Raw genomic sequence first — 15,210 nt, 5'->3', positions numbered from 1 at the left:
AAACAAACAAACAACAAGAAATTGGGATGATGTTAATTTACAAAGGTCAGATTACTCTTGAACGTACATGGTGCTTATTGTACAGTTATGTATTCCCTGTCCATCCCTGCTTCGTCCCAATCCATGTTGCTCTGCATGCTGCTTGGCTGATTGGGTTCCATGTTGTTTGGTTGATTGGGTTCCATGGTTCTTTTGCATGCCCTTTTTGCTCTGCTTTTCATCTTGATCTCATGATGTGTGTGTATATGTACATGATGCGCACATTGATTTACATTGAATATTGTCAAAACAGCTGTGTGTGTGTGTACATGATGCGCACATTGATTTACATTGAATATTGTCAGAACAACTGAGTGTATATGTACATGATGGGCACATTGATTTACATTGAATATTGTCAGAACAACTGAGTGTCATAAGTCATACAGTAAATTGATAAAAAGTAAGCATACATTTGTTTTCAGATGTGTATGAAAATGTGCATCTGTGGTGTATTGTGGTGTTTTGTATGCTCACACAACTACATAGATAATGTACCACTACAAATGTATTAGGTACATGTACATGTGCTGTATTAGAAATACATGTTGGATGAAAAGAGAAACAAATGGAACAGAAATACATGTTCACCAATCACATAGAACATTTACATGTGTAATTCAGTACAGAAAACACTGCGGTCTGCCCAGTTAACAGTGGGATGATACAATACAATAAAACATAGGCAACTACTTTTTGATACAGATCAACACGACTGTGGATCTCTATCGGAACTGTATTCAGGATTGTGTGTGTGCATGTGTGTGTGTGTGTGTGTGTGTGTGTGTCAAATGAGTATTAATGGATATGAACTGTATTTAAGCAGCTTTAGTATTTAACCAGTGTATAACTGCATTGTTCTGTGTGGTGCCACAGTGACTCTTCACAGAGTTAATGGAAAAGATGAGAAGAAGTGTGTTACTTAGATTTTATCGTGCATATTGTTTTTCTTAGGAATTCCACTGCTTGTTACTAACATTGTGCTGTATTACTGTGATGCTGCTAGCCTTCATTGTGCAATTGTCAGCAATTCGTGTAGTTTTTACCTTGTGAAAGTGTTACTTTCTTTTCAAAATATGTTCTGTGTGACGGGGTGGTAAGGTGGTGTTGGAGAAGGTGAAGACAGGTAGAAGGTGTTAGCAGAAGAGAGCTGCAGCCAGGCAAGGTAGACTCGGGAAGGCAGTGCGCTGGTTTTCTTCTTTTATTCTTTCATTCTTCCAGGCCAGGAGAGTTCTCTCCATGTCTGGCACTCGCTCACTCCTTATATTCTGTTCCGCCGAACCGCAAAGCCAGCGCCGCGAAGCGACTCACGAAACCGGCCCTCCGCGAGCCTTGAGGGGCCAAGCTTGTGTTTGTTTGACCAAATTTAGCGGCTTCTGACTTTCGGCTCGGGGAACTAACATAGACATATTATATATCACACAAAACTACAAGAGACGAGCATTTTCTTAAGCTAAACCATTTTCTACAAAAATAATGTAGTTAAAAACTGTAAATAAAAAGAGTCACTGAATGAACGAGCTTTTAACGAGTTCATGTATCATTTTTGTACATTACAACAATTAATACGTCGCGATATGTAATATAATTGTAACAATTAAGTAACTGAACATCCTGAATTTCCAACTATATAAAAATCATCTATAAAATCTGCTTCTAGAGTAAAGATTTTTTATGTAAAAATTCAAGAGAAAACTCAGCGGATAGCTCCCGTGTCGGCACCGCTTGGCGGTGCTTTTGGCACTTGTGATCGACAATGAAATACTTCGTTTAAACCAACTACAACACAATTATACATGCACGATACTAATCAGATTGATAACAGAAATGCAAACATCTGCAAGACACGATATAAAAATGTGTAGGTATTGTAAAAACGTATTTTGCTCAAATCGGCACTGACGAATTCCAATGGCTTGAAGAAGAGATAGTTTTGTGGCGCCGAAATGCCGTCAGACATTTCGTACCATCGCATGCCTATAACTTAGGTGTACACGGAAAGCAGTACACGAGAAGAAGGCTTAATCATTTACATTTTAATGCACATTCTAAATTCCACGGCAACTATATCGAGTTATAGAAAACGAAGGTATTTTGTATGTTTCAACTGAGTGGATTTCGAAGATCGCGCCAAAACTCATTCACATAAATATTAGTTTAAAAAAGTTATAGGCTTTCTGGCCAAATGATATCATTATAGTTGAGAAGTATGATCGTTCTGAAGTTCCATAACACAAAACTATAATCTCATCTATAAGGAAGTGTTTATAATTTAACAAATTGATGAAAATCATCATACGGTTCCCTGTAAAGGGAGATAACTTGTGACCGATTTACAACTTCCTTGGTAACCTTCGGCGAGTCACAAAAATCGTCTGCTAAGCTGGCCCAACGAAGATCGTAGCCAACCCGGCTACATCCCCCCCTACTCTGTTACAACCAGCGTCCTCGCTGGCACTTTTCATGACTACATAAAAGGGGGCCTAAATCATGCACTAATACATCCATTCAAACCAACGAACACACAAAACATTATCTTAAGTGCAAATCCCAAGACACTGAGTTCCAAAAATCGGAAAAATGCAAAATCCATTAAAATCTCAAACAATAATCAGTAACCCTCGAGGAACGTTATCTTGAGCGTGAACCCTCAGAGTCAGATTTTCACAAAATGTATAACCCACGTTAGGGCAAAACGGTTTGCCCACACTGAATTCTTAAAGGGGCATCATTTTAAATGTAGCCCTTAAAGTTCAGTATGTGTTTAAAATGCACACGGCAATCCAGTGGGTAGACTCTAGTCAAATGCTCTTGAGGGGCGTTATTTAAAATGCAAACCCCCAAAGCCAAAACCAGTACAGGTTATAATGGGAGCTGTTGTATTAACAGTGTTCCCAATATAACAAAATAAGCCCCAACAATGTTAATTGTCTGAAATGTATATCGGCATGTTATACACTGACTGTGGGAAAATAGTTGTATAAACATATAATTCCTTTTCATCAGCTTCACATCCGTATTGACTAGAGAGAACCTGAAACAAAATTCCTCAGGATGAAGTATCTGAAGCGCGGGCCCAACGAAGACTAGAAAGGAGTTGTCATTTTTTAACAAACGTTTCCTTTGAGTCATTTTTTCTCTGTCTGTCTCTTCTTTTTGACCAACTCATTAGCACCAATAAAACATATTTGCAATTCAGTGGACAATTTCAACAATACAATTTGATGCAATTATCAACCAAAAATGAGTGAGCATTCAACAGCTTTGCTTGGGGGAAAAATCAATCTTTGATCAAACAAAATGAGTGAGCATTCAACAGCTTTGCTTGGGGGAAAAAGTCAATCTTTGAAAAATTTCAACTGCTCAATGACAAAAAAAAACAAAAAAAAACAACAAGAGAACAATCAGTCCCACACATTGTCCATCATTAACCTATCTTGTCTCCTCAAATTTCAAGTGAGACAGCAACTAAGCAAAGTCACTGACCAACGTAAGGAACACCAGATGTGTACCATGTTACTGGCTTCGTCGTCAGGCGTAGAGATCGCCTAGGGGTGGGAGCTGGTGGTAGTGGAGGCGGCTCTGGTGCTGCCTGCAGGGCTGATGTCCTGGGCCCTGGCATGGGACTGAACAGGCACACCCCACTGTCAGTGTCAGTGTCAGTATCAGAGTCTGACACTTTGTTGACATGGCAGGACCGTTGGGACAGGTCAGTCGGCGTGACAGCAGGTGGTGGTCGTTGGCTGCCTCTCAGCTGTGTGAGGTTGAGTACAGGTGAAGGTGACACCTGTGGGATCACAGCATCAGGTGTGGTGCTGTGGCGCTTCCGTCTGCGTCGGCGTCTCCTGCGTCGCTGGTTTGGAGCTGGAGCAGCTGGCAATGACCCAGATTGCCCAGTGTGTTTGGTGACAACACACTGGTTGTTGACTGCCATTGGAGTCTGGTGGTCAGCTTTCTGTCGCCTGGCATTCTTCATATAGCGCTGCTTGTGCCGACACTGGTCTTCAGTGTGGCCAGACCGCTGACACCAGACACAGTGTGGAGGGTCTGGGGCCCGGTCAGCAGCACAGCGGCGAGGATGATGTGCTGGTCCTGGAGGATGTGGGCGGTGTGCTGGCATGGGGAACTGCTGCTGCTGTTGTCGCAAACTGTTGACTTCAGCCGTCAATGTAGCCAGCTGGGCCTGTAGGCAGGCAACAGTGGCGTTGTGACTGTCGTCAGCGTCGCTGTCCTCCCTCAGCCATCGCTGGGCCTCCTTCTTCGCCGCCTCGAAGGTGGTGTCAGGGTGGTCTCTGATGAAGCGCCTGACATCGCGCCTGAGTGCAGCTGGCTGAAGACCTCTGGCGAAGGCGTCGCGGAGAATGGTCGCTGGCACCTGCATCATCCCATCTTCAGCCTTGTTGACCTTGGTCCAGAGGTACCGAAGATGGGACGCGTACACTGTAATCGTCTCCTTGGACTGCTGCTGCCTAGTGAAGAAGGCAGTGGCAAGGTCTGTGGTGTCACGCTGCTCTCCCCAGTTCTCCTCGAGTAGTGTTAGGATTTTGGCTGGCGTGTCCACTTCTGTCGCCGGCAGCCTGACAATCTGCTGGCGAGCTCTGCCTGCAAGGGCTGAGATCAGCCAGAGAGAGGCTGTCGCGTCATCCAGGGGCTGCAGATGGAGGATCATACGGGCCTCCCAGATGAAGTCATCAACTTCCCTGCCGGTTTCCTCACCAGAGAATGTCGGGAGTTTGGGCAGGAAGTCGGATTGGGCCATGCTGATGGGCGACGTTACTCAGTCTGCGTGGACTTGAAGTACCTGCTGCACTCTCTTCTCTCTGTCTTCTCCTAATCCTGCTCGCAGCGCCAGTTGTGACGGGGTGGTAAGGTGGTGTTGGAGAAGGTGAAGACAGGTAGAAGGTGTTAGCAGAAGAGAGCTGCAGCCAGGCAAGGTAGACTCGGGAAGGCAGTGCGCTGGTTTTCTTCTTTTATTCTTTCATTCTTCCAGGCCAGGAGAGTTCTCTCCATGTCTGGCACTCGCTCACTCCTTATATTCTGTTCCGCCGAACCGCAAAGCCAGCGCCGCGAAGCGACTCACGAAACCGGCCCTCCGCGAGCCTTGAGGGGCCAAGCTTGTGTTTGTTTGACCAAATTTAGCGGCTTCTGACTTTCGGCTCGGGGAACTAACATAGACATATTATATATCACACAAAACTACAAGAGACGAGCATTTTCTTAAGCTAAACCATTTTCTACAAAAATAATGTAGTTAAAAACTGTAAATAAAAAGAGTCACTGAATGAACGAGCTTTTAACGAGTTCATGTATCATTTTTGTACATTACAACAATTAATACGTCGCGATATGTAATATAATTGTAACAATTAAGTAACTGAACATCCTGAATTTCCAACTATATAAAAATCATCTATAAAATCTGCTTCTAGAGTAAAGATTTTTTATGTAAAAATTCAAGAGAAAACTCAGCGGATAGCTCCCGTGTCGGCACCGCTTGGCGGTGCTTTTGGCACTTGTGATCGACAATGAAATACTTCGTTTAAACCAACTACAACACAATTATACATGCACGATACTAATCAGATTGATAACAGAAATGCAAACATCTGCAAGACACGATATAAAAATGTGTAGGTATTGTAAAAACGTATTTTGCTCAAATCGGCACTGACGAATTCCAATGGCTTGAAGAAGAGATAGTTTTGTGGCGCCGAAATGCCGTCAGACATTTCGTACCATCGCATGCCTATAACTTAGGTGTACACGGAAAGCAGTACACGAGAAGAAGGCTTAATCATTTACATTTTAATGCACATTCTAAATTCCACGGCAACTATATCGAGTTATAGAAAACGAAGGTATTTTGTATGTTTCAACTGAGTGGATTTCGAAGATCGCGCCAAAACTCATTCACATAAATATTAGTTTAAAAAAGTTATAGGCTTTCTGGCCAAATGATATCATTATAGTTGAGAAGTATGATCGTTCTGAAGTTCCATAACACAAAACTATAATCTCATCTATAAGGAAGTGTTTATAATTTAACAAATTGATGAAAATCATCATACGGTTCCCTGTAAAGGGAGATAACTTGTGACCGATTTACAACTTCCTTGGTAACCTTCGGCGAGTCACAAAAATCGTCTGCTAAGCTGGCCCAACGAAGATCGTAGCCAACCCGGCTACATCTGCATAATATGTTTTAGTGATCAATAACATTTTAATTTGGAAACAGTGAATGATAATAATGTAATGATGAGGAGGAGGAGGAATGCTTATATAGTACGACAGTACTCTGTCCAGAAAACTGCTCTAGGTGCTATGCAAAACTCATAGTATTCTTCATAGCACATTACTTCATTGTTACATGTACTTGTAATTTGTGCATTGTGTTTTGTGTTTAGTATATAATGTCAGTCTTGAGAATTATCAGTCACCTGTGTCACAGAACCTTTTTTTCTCTTGGACAAAGCAAAACTGAGCAGAAGTCATCAACACATGATATGCTTCTGTTGTAAATTAGTGCAAAGCTAATTGTCGTCTGTCATCAAACATCAGTGTGTTTGATTGTAGGTTTCCTACCGCCATTTTCTTTCTCGTTAATAACTGATTTGCTTGCTTGATTATCTACATACTAACGCACCAACTTCTCTCTCTTTCATTATTTTATCAACAACATTTAATTTTGTACTTATTAACTTACACCTACCTGTTCATAATTTCATCAACACTGTCAACTGCCTGTATTTTTTCTTTCTTTCAGTTTATTCATTTTAATTCTCTTAATATGATCCCAAGCTTGGGGGATGGGGGGGAGGTCTTACATGAAACAGGATTTTCAGTGCAGAACCTTAAGTTTGTTGATGTATGGTGTAAGCTTTTTAACACTGAGAAGAAAAAAAATCTAATCATTGTAAACTCACTTTGCAGCCAGAAAACAGCCATCATGTTTTGTTTGTTTTTTATTATTATTAACTTTTTTAATCAATCATGCAATGATACATGTATGTCATATTACAGAAATACTGCAACTGGACAGTAACAGGGATCCAGTGTGTCGTGTGTGTGTGTGTGTGTATCGTGTGTGTGTGTGTGTGTATCGTGTGTGTGTGTGTGTCACTGTGTGTGTTTTCACCCAGTCAGAGTTGCAAGGCGCTGTGTGATTTGAAGTGATTGGGTTTCCAGGAGGGTCTGACCCGCAGTTACTCGCTGTCGGCCGCCTACATCAAAACCATGTCAGTGGACCGTGGCAACGTCCTCCGGCTGGCAGCCTCCTCTCAGGAAGGGGGTGAGACATTTTTCCCTTGTGTCCCTGAGCTGTTGTTAGGGTGCAGGTGCCCTGTAGTGTTGTTAGGGTGCGGCTGCCCTGTAGTGTTGTTAGGGTGCGGCTGCCCTGTAGTGTTGTTAGGGTATGGCTGCCCTGTAGTGTTGTTATGGTGCGGCTGCCCTGTAGTGCTGTAAAGGTGCAGCTGCCCTGTAGTGTTGTTAGGGTGCAGGTGCCCTGTAGTGTTGTAAAGGTGCAGGTGCCCTGTAGTGCTGTTAGGGTGCAGCTGCCCTGTAGTGTTGTTAGGGTGCAGGTGCCCTGTAGTGTTGTTAAGGTGCAGGTGCCCTGTAGTGCTGTTAGGGTGCAGCTGCCCTGTAGTGTTGTTAGGGTGCGGCTGCCCTGTAGTGCTGTTTGGGCTTCACACACTGAAGGCTGTGTTATGGACTTTCTCACGTTTCCCTGCAAGGAAGCAAGCTTCATCCGCTGCCTGTATTAATGTTTCGTTTATTCTGGTGGTGTGAGTGGAGTAGTGGATATATCTGATTTACATCCACTACAGAGGGTGGAGTATTGTGTATATCTGATTAAAATCCAATGGTTTAAGTGGAGTGTTATATATATCTTATTCAAATCCGGTGGTTTGGGAGTATTAGATATATCTGATTTAAGTCTTGTGGTTCAATGGAGTATTATATATATATCTGATTTAAATCCAGTGTTTTGAGTGGAGTGTTAAATATATTTCATTTAAATCTGGTGGTTTGGGTGGAGTATTAGATATTTATGATTTAAATCTGTTGGTTGGGGTGGAATATTGGATATGTATTGTTTTAATCCAGTGGTTTGAGTTGGGTATTAAATGTATCTTATTTTAATCCACATTGGAGGGTGGAGTATTACATACATCTCATTGAAATCTGGTAGTTTGGGTGGAGTATTGAATTTACCTGATTTAGTACAGTATGAAGGTTAAAGATATGTCTGATTTCAAGCCAGTATGGAGGGTGGGGTATTGGATTTTTTAATTTGTATCATTGATTTTTATATTCAGTCAGAGACCAAACAGTAAGCACTGAATCCAGCAGTGACGGCGGTGTGTGTGTTGTGTGAGCAGACGATGGCCGGAGCCAGTCGCTGTACAACATCCCGGGCAACCGACACAGCATGGTGGAGTTCCCGTCCTCGCAGCCCCCGCCCCCCTACCAGGTGCGCCCCTCTGTCCAGGACGACCTGACCCTGGTCCGGGCCTCGGCACACCTGGCCCACACCCTCCCCCGCCCCCCGCCTGTCTCCACCACCCCTTCCTACGTGGACTCGGTCCTGCACCGTCGGGAGCACGCCCGCTACGAGAGCATCCGTGAACGGACCGAGCCCGAGTCATCCTCCTCCGACAATGAGGGACCTCAGCGACGACCTCTGCCCCCTCCTAGAGGGGGTCGGCCCCGCCCCCGCCCCCTGTCGGCGGACATGAACATTGACCCCAAGGACTTGAAGGCCCTGGCCACACTGACACCCCCGCGGCAGGGGACGGGTTCAAGGGAGAGCACTCCTGTGACTGTGGGGGATTCCAGAGGACAGTTCACGGAGCTGCACCGGTCAGAGATGATCACCAACGGGTCACTGCAGTTTGACAGAGGGGGGCTGTCGTCATCGCTGAGGAAGAAATCCGGCAGCAGCGGTCAGATCGGCGTCAACGGCGACGTGAAGATGAGGAAGCGCGTCCGGCGAGAGCAGCTGAAGATGTACAGACAAGGTGTGTTTCGGTTTCTTTTCATACCCCCGAAAATGGAGTGTGGCTGCCCACATGGTGGGGGTAAAAACAGTCATACACGTAAAAGCCCACTTGTGTACATACGAGTGATTGTGGGAGTTGGAGTTGCAGCCCACGAATGAAGATGAAGAATTTTCGGTTTCAGTTTCTCAAATAGGCGTCAGTGCATTTGGACAAATCTGTATACGCTATACCCACATCTGCTAGGCAGATGCCTGACCAGCAGCATAACCCAACACGCTTTGTCAGGCCTTGAGTGCATGTGTATACGTTTGGTTACATATCAGAATGGACTTCTTCCACAGAAATTTGCCAGAGGACAATCTTTTTGCTGCCATGGGTTCTTTTGTAGTGCGCCAGGCATGTGCTGCTCTTTTTAGTGCGCCAAGTGCATGCTGCTCATGACACCTTGGTTTATCAATTCATTCAGATGACTGGATGCTCAGTTTGATTATCCTCTGAAGCCTGGGAGAAAGGCTGAGATGTGGATTTGAACCCAAACCCTCGTGGTCACTGTATTGGCAAACAAACATCCTAACCATTCAGCAACCTTCCTGCATAGAGTGAACATCTGTTCTGTGAGTGTTTGTTTTGCTCAAGTTGTTTTGGAGTTTATTTACCTGACAAGTTGTTGGGTGGGTGGTTGTTTTTTTTTTTTCCAAAAGTGGTTGTGAAATGTCATATTTCAAGAAATAAATGTAAGTGTTATCATTTCTGTTACTGGCAGCTGGTCGAAGATTTACAGTGCAAGATCTAGAAAGTCGCCTGCCTGGTTTCTATGACGACAGTCCCTCCGACCCCAGTGATTCTTCCAGAACGGAGATTCCAGAAGACGTCTTCTCTGCCTACAAGAACATGACCAAAGAGGTACCTGAATTAGTCGTTATTTCAGGTGGTGCCAGATGAAAAGTGAAGATGATTACAGAAAGGCCAGTGCTTAGGCCAAAGGAAGCTGAAGGGAAAGTTGTATGATAATTATGATAATAATGATTACAGATCTGTTAAGTGCTTTCAGACCTCTCAGAGTGCTTTACAACCACACACACACACACACACACACACAATCACATGCATTGCGCACACAGATGCAGACATACAGTCATAGTCACACACACACACACACAATCACACACACACACACAATCACACACATACACACAATCACACACAACACACAATCACACACACACACAATCACACACACACACACAATCACACACAAACACACAATCACACACACACACACAATAGACACGAATCCATGTGCAGAATGGAGTAAATATTAATCCTCAAAAAATAAACACTCTGCAAAGTGTTAAAATAGAAAGAAGCTTTTTACTGGACATCACATTGTATTGTTTATTTAGAGGGTTTCTATACAGTAAATTAGACTGTAAGGTGTGTCTGTGTAGTGTGCATGTGCATGGTGTGTGCAAGTGTGTCTGTGTGCATGGTGTGTGTGTGCCCATGGTGTGTGTGTGCGTGTGCCTGGTGGGTGCGTGTGTCTGTGTGTGCGTGTGTTTGTGGTGTGTGTGTGTGTATGTTGCATGCTTTTAGATCAGTGCCTGTAGTCTGGCTGGTTCTGATACTTGACAGAGGTGGGAATTAAAGGGAGAGCGTTAGTGGACAGGTTTTGAACCGGACACATCACGCTGCAAAGTATATTGTGGTTATACCACTAGTGGTTTTCATCAGTCAGCGTCATTGGGTTGGAGTTGAATGCGTTGGTGGGAGTATATCTGTGCCATAAGTTTCATATTTTCTTCTTGTTTTTTGTTGTTGTTTTTTTTTTTTTGTTTGTTGTTTTTTTGAGGGAAAGAGTGGTGTTTTGTTTTTGTTTTTTTTAATTTATGCCCGTGCATCGGATCGGGGGAGTACATACAGATGCCTGGACTATGGCTGCAGATGTTTCAGTATGTCAGTAATCACTGACTTCCACCCATGTAAATGGAATGGTGCTCAGCAGTATGTTGCCTGGGATTATGGTGGATGTTTGTATGTTTCTTTTGTGGTCATTTTGTTTGATGTGTGTGTGTGTCTGTGCTGTGTGTATATCACTGTTATGTGTGTGATGGGTGTATGTCTGATGTGTGTGTCTGTGTGTTGTAACTGTGTGTGGTGTGCGTGTCTGCGTGTGGGTGAGTGTGGTATATATGCTTGTGTTAGGGGTTTGTGGTGTGTTTGTGTGTTATTTATATGTGTGGTGTCTATGTGTGCTGCATATATATGTGGTGTCTGTGATGTGTGGTGCATCTGTGTGTGTGGACTGTGATGTGTATTATATATGTGTGTGGGATGTGGTGTGTGTGTTATGTGATGTGTTGTGTGTAATTATGTGTGATGTGGTGTATGTGATGTGATTTGTGATGATGTGTGTATGATTATGTGTGTGATGCGTGTCATGTGTATAATTATATGTGATGTATTATGTCATGCATATAATTATGTGTGGTGTGGTGTGTATAATTATGTGGGGTGTGATGTGGTGTGGTGTGTATAATTATGTGTGGTATGATGTGTATAATTATGTGTGGTGTGGTGTGTATAATTATGTGTGGTGTTATGTGTATAATTATGTGTGGTGTGGTGTGTATGATTATGTGTGGTGTTATGTGTATAGTTATGTGTGGTGTGTATAATTATGTGTGGTGTGGTGTGTACAGTTATGTGTGTTGTGGTGTGGTGTGTATAATTATGTGTGCACTATGTGTGCGGTGTGATGTAGTGTGTGACGCCATGTGATGCAGTGTGCGCTATGTGTGCGATGTGATGTGCAATGTGATGTGTGATTCAGTGTGATGATGTGTGCGATGTGATGTGTGACGCCATGTGATGCAGTGTGCGCTATGTGTGCGATGTGATGTGCAATGTGATGTGTGACGCCATGTGATGCAGTGTGCGCTGTGTGTGCGACAGGAGTTGCTGCGCATGGTGATCCAGAACAAGGCCCAGCTGATCCGCAAGGACCAGTACATCCGGGACCTGGAGAGCTACATCGACAACCTGCTGGTGCGTGTCATGGAGACGCAGCCACGCATCCTCAACAGGCCCCCCATGAGCCACAGATAGGGCCCCCTTGCCCCCACCCCTCCCCCCGTCCCCCGCACCCCTTCATGCTACTCTTTAACCATCTTTCCCATGAGTCACAGACAAGGACCCGCCCCTTGTCGTCACACTACACTCCAGTCATGTGCCCAGCATGTTCACCTTTGCCTCAAAGTCTGCACCCTGGAGCCAAATCTTGGATGCCTCCCCGCATCCCTGTCTTATCTAGACTCGAACCTTTGGGCCAAGATCTGGATTCCAGTCTCTGTTCCTCTCCCTCCTAATTCCCATCTGACAGAGCGGTACCACAGGTGTTTGTGTTTTTTTTTGTTGTTGTTTTTTTGTTTTTTTACTGTGTGCTGTTGACACTGATGTGTGCTGTAAAACACGGTGTCTGATGAATACTGTTGAGGTGTGTGTCATACCTCCTGCTCCTCTGTGCAGCCATTCTCCACTTACAGGCTTCGTGGAATGTTTCCAGAAACCCTGGGAAATGTTTCCAGATCGTAGAAAGTCTAAGTGTTAAGAAATGGAAACCCCTCTATCATTGTGCGTACAAATTGTGAGAACACGGAGCGATACTTGAGGCATGCTTCAGGTGTTGGTTTAGAATGAAACAATCATTTGACACACTCTCATTGACAGAAACTGGACGTTGTTTGTGCAAATATATGTGTGCCAAGATGTGTGTGAAATCTGGATTGCATTCTGTTTTCTTTTTGTTGGAAAGTTGATATCCATAGATTGGTGTCACTACCATTCTGTGGTCTTCTCCCCCTTTTTTTGCTTTCTTTTTTCCAGTAACCAGTGTCTGTATGTGCTGATGTTTGCCAGGTATCAAAAGACAAATTAGTCATGACTTTACTACACATTGACTTTATGAACACTGCTGAGTGCAGAGTCTGACCAAAGTCGGTGTTGAGTGAGATGACCCGTCCTCACGTTATGAAAGCATTCCTTTTCTCCACATATCAATCCCAAGACAGTCTTCTCCCCATACACTTTGTTGTATATTACAACATACCTTCTCTTTTTTTTCTTCTTTTTTTTTTCTTCTTTTTTCCTATTTGTGGAAGTTGGGTTTTTTCCTGGGAGGGAGAGTATCTCCACCGAATAGTGATGCTTGCCTTTCTCTCCCTGTCCTGGCCTTTATTTTGTGTTGTTGTTATAATTATCATGATAATGATAATCATGGTAATAATAATAATAATGATGATAATGTATGTTTGTATAGCGCCCTTTCTAAGAACTCCGGGCGGCTTCACATGAAAGAAAAAAAGTTACAGATTACATGAACCACTCACGGCCACTTTCTCTTTCTCTCTGCCCCCCCTTTCTGTCATTCCTCACACATGCAAGTTGAGTTTGCTACTTCCGGGAGGTTATCGGCCGTAGTATTTTCGTTTTCTCCGCATAGGCGGATAGTAGTTTGCACAGGACAGGAATGTCAGACCCCTGCCGGAGTCTGCACTAGTTGGGTCACAGTAAGTATGTTATTTAAACGTAATTTTAGATAGAAAATTTCCTTTTGCAGACATGGGGTGGTGTTGTAGAAGTAAGAAAGCCAAGAGTGCTTATATATTTTTACAGGTTTTGAAAAGATGAGTTGAATGAAGAGCGAAATGTAGAGATGGAGTCAGGTGACCGGAAATGATGTGGAGGGGAGTGGGGAGTGGGGGGCCGGGGGGGGGTCATTCATGTGCACTGCAGGCCTTTTGCATAAGACGTGTGTGCGCGTGTGTGTGTGTGCGCGTGTGTGTGTGCGTGTGTGTGACGAGTAGACATACAGATCCCACATTACAAACATGTGGTGTGGGAGAAAGACAGATGCCTGCTTGTTGTACAGGTGTCTGTGCAAGTCTCTCACATCCCAGCATTCACAGATATATAGAGAGAATAAGTAATCGGCTTTCTGTCTCTCCCTCTCTCTTCACTCCTTTCTTTCTCTCTCTCTCTCTTCACTCCTTTCTGTCTGTCTCTCTCTCTTCACTCCTTTCTGTCTCTCCCTCTCTCTTCACTCCTTTCTTTCTCTCTCTCTCTCTCTTTTTGGTCTCTTGGCTGAAGAGTGTATTTTTGATGTGAAAAGTTTATGATGGACACAGGACAATTCTGTGTCTCCCCCCTCTCTCTCCCTCTCTCCCTACCCCCCCTTTCTCTCTCACTCCCTTCCTCTCTCTCCCTCCCCCCCCTTTCTCTCTCCCTTCCTCTCTCTCCCTCCCCCCCTTTCTCTCTCACTCTCTTTCTATTTTATATTATTAATTTTTGTTGAGGACAGATACAATCCCACCATGATATAAGATGGAACAGTAGCAACCTGGTTGAGAAAAGAGTGCCTTTCAAATTAAGACCTGAACGACAACAGCTGCATGGGGTTTCACACCTCACTGGATGAAGCATTACCGCTTTGGGCACCTGTCTTCTGACAGTGTAGACATTGTCCTGGATATGATCACTCTGTCTGATGCTGTGGTTTTTTTTTGGTTTTTTTTTTGTTTAGTTTTTTTTTTTCTTTTGCTGCCCCATCATCTGCACCATTTCAGTGGCATTACCCCCACGCCGCTCATTTAGATTCTCCCATACACGGCCACACCCGGGTTCGTCCGTCACAGTTCCAGCGTCGGCAGTCCACAGGGAACCATCGATGTTAGGTCGCCAGGAGGCCACACACCAGAGGAGACCCTGCACTGCTGCTGAGTCACTTCGGTGGTGGATGCTGTGTTTTCTGTTGGACTACACAGCCCTGTTGGTTGTGTCAGAAAACAGTGTGGTTGACATTCTCATGATGGTGGTCTCCGTGTTCTCCTGACTTGACTGGCAAGCGGGTGTTGATTGAAGATGGTATTGGGACAGAAGGTTGGCAGGATTGCTGTTTAGCAGATGTATCAGTGGGTTTTTTTTTTTCTCTAGGTCCGTCCTGACTGGGTAGGGTTCAGACGCAGAATTCCATGAACAGACATTCCCTCCATGTTTTCAGCTAGCTCCTTGAGATGTGCCATGGCATTGATACAGAGGCTCAGAGATCGAGTCACCAGTTAGTGATGAGTAGTGCAACAGACTGCGAGTTCTTTTTTTTTTTTCCTTTCTTTTTTTT

General features: G+C 44.1%; 1 protein-coding gene across 3 annotated transcripts in view; it reads left to right on the top strand.

Annotated features, from left to right (window-relative positions):
- LOC143286714 (rab11 family-interacting protein 2-like) overlaps window positions 1-13,719 on the top strand; it is a 65,582-nt gene extending 51,863 nt beyond the window's left edge. For all 3 annotated transcript variants that reach the window (XM_076594407.1, XM_076594406.1, XM_076594404.1), the window contains 4 exons: window positions 7,225-7,327; window positions 8,418-9,056; window positions 9,802-9,941; window positions 11,991-13,719. In XM_076594407.1, coding sequence (XP_076450522.1) covers window positions 7,225-7,327; window positions 8,418-9,056; window positions 9,802-9,941; window positions 11,991-12,143 — 1,035 coding nt within the window. In that variant the 3' untranslated portion in view covers window positions 12,144-13,719. The remainder of the gene's footprint in view (window positions 1-7,224; window positions 7,328-8,417; window positions 9,057-9,801; window positions 9,942-11,990) is intronic.
- The last annotated feature ends 1,491 nt before the right edge of the window (window positions 13,720-15,210 follow it).

This window comes from Babylonia areolata, chromosome 10, assembly GCF_041734735.1.
Source record: "Babylonia areolata isolate BAREFJ2019XMU chromosome 10, ASM4173473v1, whole genome shotgun sequence".
Lineage (NCBI taxonomy): Eukaryota > Metazoa > Mollusca > Gastropoda > Neogastropoda > Buccinidae > Babylonia > Babylonia areolata.
This window is presented reverse-complemented; position numbering and strand designations above follow the sequence as displayed.